Source organism: Octopus bimaculoides, chromosome 4, assembly GCF_001194135.2.
Source record: "Octopus bimaculoides isolate UCB-OBI-ISO-001 chromosome 4, ASM119413v2, whole genome shotgun sequence".
NCBI classification, from domain to species: Eukaryota; Metazoa; Mollusca; class Cephalopoda; order Octopoda; family Octopodidae; genus Octopus; species Octopus bimaculoides.
The window spans coordinates 123,986,918-123,992,517 of NC_068984.1; the positions used below are offsets into that span (position 1 = coordinate 123,986,918).

The 5,600-nt window shown below is 39.2% G+C and overlaps 1 protein-coding gene across 1 annotated transcript in view; it reads right to left on the reverse strand.

Annotated features, from left to right (window-relative positions):
- The window catches only part of LOC106881770 (neo-calmodulin), a 43,517-nt gene extending 42,519 nt beyond the window's left edge, over window positions 1-998 (reverse strand). The window contains exon 1 of the mRNA XM_014932274.1: window positions 843-998. Within this exon, the coding sequence (XP_014787760.1) occupies window positions 843-998 (156 nt within the window). The remainder of the gene's footprint in view (window positions 1-842) is intronic.
- Between the last annotated feature and the right edge of the window lie 4,602 nt (window positions 999-5,600).

The window sequence follows — 5,600 nt, forward strand, 5'->3', positions numbered from 1 at the left end:
TGTCTGTCTGTCTGTCTTTCTCTCTCTCCCTCTCTCTCTCTCCCCCTCTCTCCCTCTCTCTCTCTCCCCTCTCTCCCTCTCTCTCTCTCTCCCTCTCTCCCTCTCTCTCTCAACTATCTATTAATCGATCTATCTGTCCGAATAATGATGACGACGACGACGGCGAGAATTGTCATCGTCATCGTCATCGTTGTCGTCATCATCATCCGTCATCCACTCACCCCGACCATGGATACGGCATCATGTACGCAAGGATCCAACGAAGCAGGGTCCATAGTTACTCGGCCTGCTAGAAATAGCAGTTAAAACCTCCCCATATCATCATCCCTTGCAGTAGTGATTCCCATCCTTTTCACGAACCAGGAGCCTTTCTATTTGAATTAATTTTATTCATGGAACCTTGTCTTTTGAAAGCTGTGATAATGAAGAAATCTCACGAATCCTATACGTTCTTTTGGGACCTTTTCTTCGGAACCGCTGCGTTCAATGGGCAACACTGTAGCACCTTTTATTAAAGTTCTGCTTAATCAGACTGAACTGGGATTAAATCTCCATCATCATCACATCATCATCATCATCATCATCACCACCACTACCACCACCACCAACACCAACACCACCACCACCATCACCACCATCACCATCATCATCATCATCATCATCATCATCATCATCACATCATCATCATCATCATCATCATCACCACCACCAACACCACCACCACTACCACCACTACCACCACCATCACCATCATCATCATCATCATCATCATCGTCATCATCATCATCATCATCATCATCATCATCATCATCAATATCGTCATTATGATCATCATGATCAACATGATCATCATCGTCATTGCCGTTCACATCATTGTCATCGCTGCCGTTGTCATCAACAACGCTACAATCGCCACTGTCTTCATCACCGCTGCCGGCAGCGCCGCCGCAACCGGCACTACCACCACTGCTCACAGCCAGCGCCGTCGCCCCTGTCATCGCCTCCACCACCGCTGCTGTGGTGGGTACCATCACCGCGTTTACCGCCACCGCCACCGCCACTATAGTGAAACCATTGCAAACGTGGGCAACCAACCAAGTCAACCGTCTTAAAAACCGACCATTCGCTTTATAGAAAAAGATTGAAGAAACGCACGTGACCAGGCGACAGATGACAATTGAGGAAGCATCGAAAGCAGAAACAGTAAAGAAATTGGCGATTAAAGTAGACGAGGTGGTTTGTAGATTTGAAACAGAGCCGTGTGTGCTATGCGAAAATGATCACGTCCATCGATTAACTTGTTCAGGATTATGGCGAGAGATTATAAGGATAACCCGTAGTCGGCGGACATAACTACTGGGATTTGCCAGTGATAAGAATAAGAAACGATTACATCGTGGAAGATCCAGTTGAGCCGCAGAAATCCGTTCTGCGTTGATTTACTCTGTTTTACCTGCTTCACTCGTTGGTTTACAGTCATTCTGGAACACTCTCGTAGGAGAGTTTAGTCGATCTAATAGAAAATATTATTATTATTATTATTATTATTATTATTATTATTATTATTATTATTATTATTATTATTATTATTATTATTATTGAGCGAGAGAGCAGTGCATGCCATCAAAGTGACGCTGGGGTAAAATATACGAAGCCCAATATACCCATCATGACTACCCGTCTGATAAGGGTACACCAGGCACATGCATCACAATCATATGTGCGCGACATGGTAATCTCATATCAAGATAAACAGCGCATGACCTCGCAGGTGGGGCCCAGTTAGAATTTTCTTCAGGTCGGGTAGCACATCCCGCTCAAAAGGTCCCTGAATAAGGTTTGTTTAAGGATGTTGAGCAAAACACCCATGTTTCCAAAGTTGAATTATTCAAACCCCAAAGAATTCCTCTCAACACATGGCTATGATGCTCCCCCACTACTTCTGCTTATGATCAGAGATGCACATATCGTCAGCCACCAAGGGACATGCTCAACTGGTTAAGGTCAAACACCTGACAAGCAAATCTGTGGTATTAAGCAGAATATTTGCTGTAGCCCATTTTTTTATACCAAGACAAAACAATGTACATGATAGCACTTCCAATCAATTAAGATCAGAAGCCATGAGAGCCACTACCTGGTACTGCATCAGGGCGTTTATTATTATTATTACTATTATTATTTGGGTGAAAGTTGCGAAAATGGCATGAGTGGAAGGCACCTCTCTGAGTGTAGACCTGTAAGTCGGAGAGAAGGATTTAGAGAGGGCGCTTACTCCTGGGGTTTCAGGGAAATCTCGAACAGTGGGGTTCCTCGGTTATTCCCAGAAGCCTTCCTGTATCAGGTGGGCCACATCTCTATCATCCTTCCCACCACTTTAAAAAAAACCCCCTTTGAATGCAATGCTTATGTCCCTTCTTTTCCAGTGTACACCAGGTATATTTACTTTCTCTCTTACATTTTTTTCTATCATTTAATTATATGTAAGCCCCCACGCTTTATGTCTGTCTTTGTATTGTCCCCCTCATCCTTCGCCCTTGTGTCAAATAAATTAAATCATCATCATCATCATCATTATTATTATTATTATTATTATTATTATTATTATTATTATTATTATTATTATTATTGTTATCATCAAGGCAGTGATTTAGCCGAATCGTTAGCAACCCGAGCAAAATGCTTAGCGGTATTTCGTCTGTCTTTACGTTCTGAATTCAAATACCACCGTGGTAGACTTTGCCTTTCATTCTTTCGTAGTCGTTCAATTAAGTACCAGTGAAGCACTGGGGTCGTTGTAAACGACTAGTTCCCATCACCTAAAATTTCAGGCCTTCTGCCTTTAGTAGAAAGGAATGTTGTTATGAGTCTGTGCAGTCATGTTCGTACTTCTGTCATTCAATATGATAATTGGGTCATTCAAACGCGCGAAAACAATTAGCGCCATGAAGTTAGTCATTCAAATTCGATTTTCGAGCATTCATATATATATACATATATATATATATATATAGATAGATCACATCTTGTGTCTATTAAGACCTAAATTGTTCTCAACATGAAATATAGCAGCAAGACATTTAAAGTCACCTAAAAAAGCATTCTCAAACAGGGACCGGTTTCGGATTTAACAAATCTTACCATTTGTCCATTCCTCTTCAGCCTGACAAATCCAGCAGAAGATTCAATATGTCAGAGCTGTAAAATCTTGCATGTATTATTTTAAATTCTTCTTATTAATAACTACATTGTTTCTTTTCAGATAAACTGATATCTGACTGTTCAAAAAACTTCAAAAGTGGGGGCTTCACTTGAAAATAGACACGATTTGGCACCGTGGTGTTATCAAGTACGAGCAGTTTTCTGTATGTTATATATATTTGTAAGTCCTGGTGTTTTTGTTATGTATTTGTCTGAATATTTTTTTTATTATACCTAAGGCACCTATTATGATAGGAATTGTTTGTTTTTAGATTCCACATTCGAGTTATCTCTATTTCCAGGTCTTTGTATTTTGAAAGTTTCTCCATTTCTTTTAGATTATTATTATTATTATTAGTAGTAGTAGTAGTTGTAGTAGTAGTAGTAGTAGTAGTAGTAGTAGTAGTAGTAGTAGTCGTAGTCGTAGTAGTAGTAGTAGTAGTAGTAGTAGTAGTAGTAGTAGTAGTAGTAGTAGTAGTAGTAGCACTGTGCTAGCACTACTGTATCAGCTCTTTGTATTCATTGCCCTTACTGTCCTGGCAATAACAATATTTGTTAATGTATAGATGGGCGTTGCGGTCATAAATTATTAGTTAGAACCCTTATTGTGATGAAATTATTGCAAGTAAAAGGGGAGATAGTGTAGACAGACTCAACCAATAAGTGCTTAGTTAATATCTATAAAGCTTTTAGTCGATATCCGTTGATAAAGTCGGACAGGTTTACACATGCAACATCTCATACGAAGACTAAATTAAAAGTGTTTGTGAGAAACAATACCAATTTAATGCCTACAGGCTTTCAAAAACCCCAACTTAAAGAAACAATTGATTTTATCACATGGAAATACTATACAAGTTCCCAGTGTTGAACATAGTCGCTATTTAGGTGACAATGACATTCAGTAACGATCCAGTCGATATCTCTTGACTGTATTTTCCCATTCAGTCGACGTCCACACTTAGTAACTATCTTGTTAAGCTTTTTAAACCTTACACAATCCAATCTTCACAATTCTCACTATCTATATTAACGAATATGTGCCTATGCAATAATATCGACGGGCTGTATTTATCCACCCAACAATTGCATATCGTCCTTTCAGTATCTCTAGACGGTACTTATTCAGTCAAAAATCTACATACCCTGTATTATCTACCCAGCGAGTATCTACAAATTGCACCAATCTTCAGATTGTCTATTCTGTCAACATCTCTCAGTGTGATAAATATCTATTCAGTAAGCGTCCACAAACTCTGTCAATACGGTCAGAATCACCAGAATATAACTATCAAGTGAACATCTATACTGGGTATTATTTCCGCAGCATGTATTTACATATTGTGGCTATCCAGTCAATATCTACATACTGTGTAATATGTACTCAGAGAGCATCTAAGTGGCATTCCGTCATCTATGACGAAGAGTGTTCCAACTGATCCGACCAACGGAACGGCCTGCTTGTGAAACTAGCGTGCAAGTGACTGAGCACTCCACAGATATATGTACTTTTAATATCGTTCTCAGGGAGATTCAGTGTAACACTAAATGTAACAAGGTTGACTCTTTGAAATACAGTACTACTTCCGTCGCTGTTGAACTATAGACAGCTGCTTGCTTAACCTTATGGACTGGAGCAACGTGAAAAAAGTGTCTTTCTCAAGCACATAACGCAACGCCAGGAATCGAACTGACGACTTTACGATCTTGAGCCGACTATCCTAACCAGTAAGTCATGCGCCTTCACCAGTGAACATCTACAAACTATGTCTATTCGATCAATATAGCTAGGCGTTATCTATCAAGTTAATATTTCCACACTAAGTGTTATTAAATCAGAAAACATCTCCAAATTTGTGTCAGTGTCTAGAGAATGTGAATGTGTAGCTAACAAATACTGAATATAGTCTCTCAACTCAGTATTTACAGGAATTAACCATTATGTTATAATCAACACACTGAGTACTATCATCTGGTAAGTTTAAACGGGTCTGCAAAAATCATGAGCACAACTCCTTTAGCACAACGAAGCCATTAAATAAACAAAACGGAACAAAAACTTTTATAGTATTTGCGTGTATTGTATTCAGTGTTGTACTTTCACTATCGTGTCAATATATGCAAGTTATTTATGTAGATTAAGCTACCTACATATAAAAATATTATAACCTAATCGGTGCAGCGCAGACGTCGCGCTGTTGTAACAAGTTTGCTTCTCGACCACACCATTCCAGTTTCAATCCCACATTGTGGAAACTTGGGCAAGTGTCTTCTGCTATAGCCCCGGGCCGACAAAAGATTTGAAAGTGGATTTGGTAGACGGAAACAGAAAAAAGCTCGTCGTGTGTATATATATATATATATATACATACATACATACATACATACATATATATATA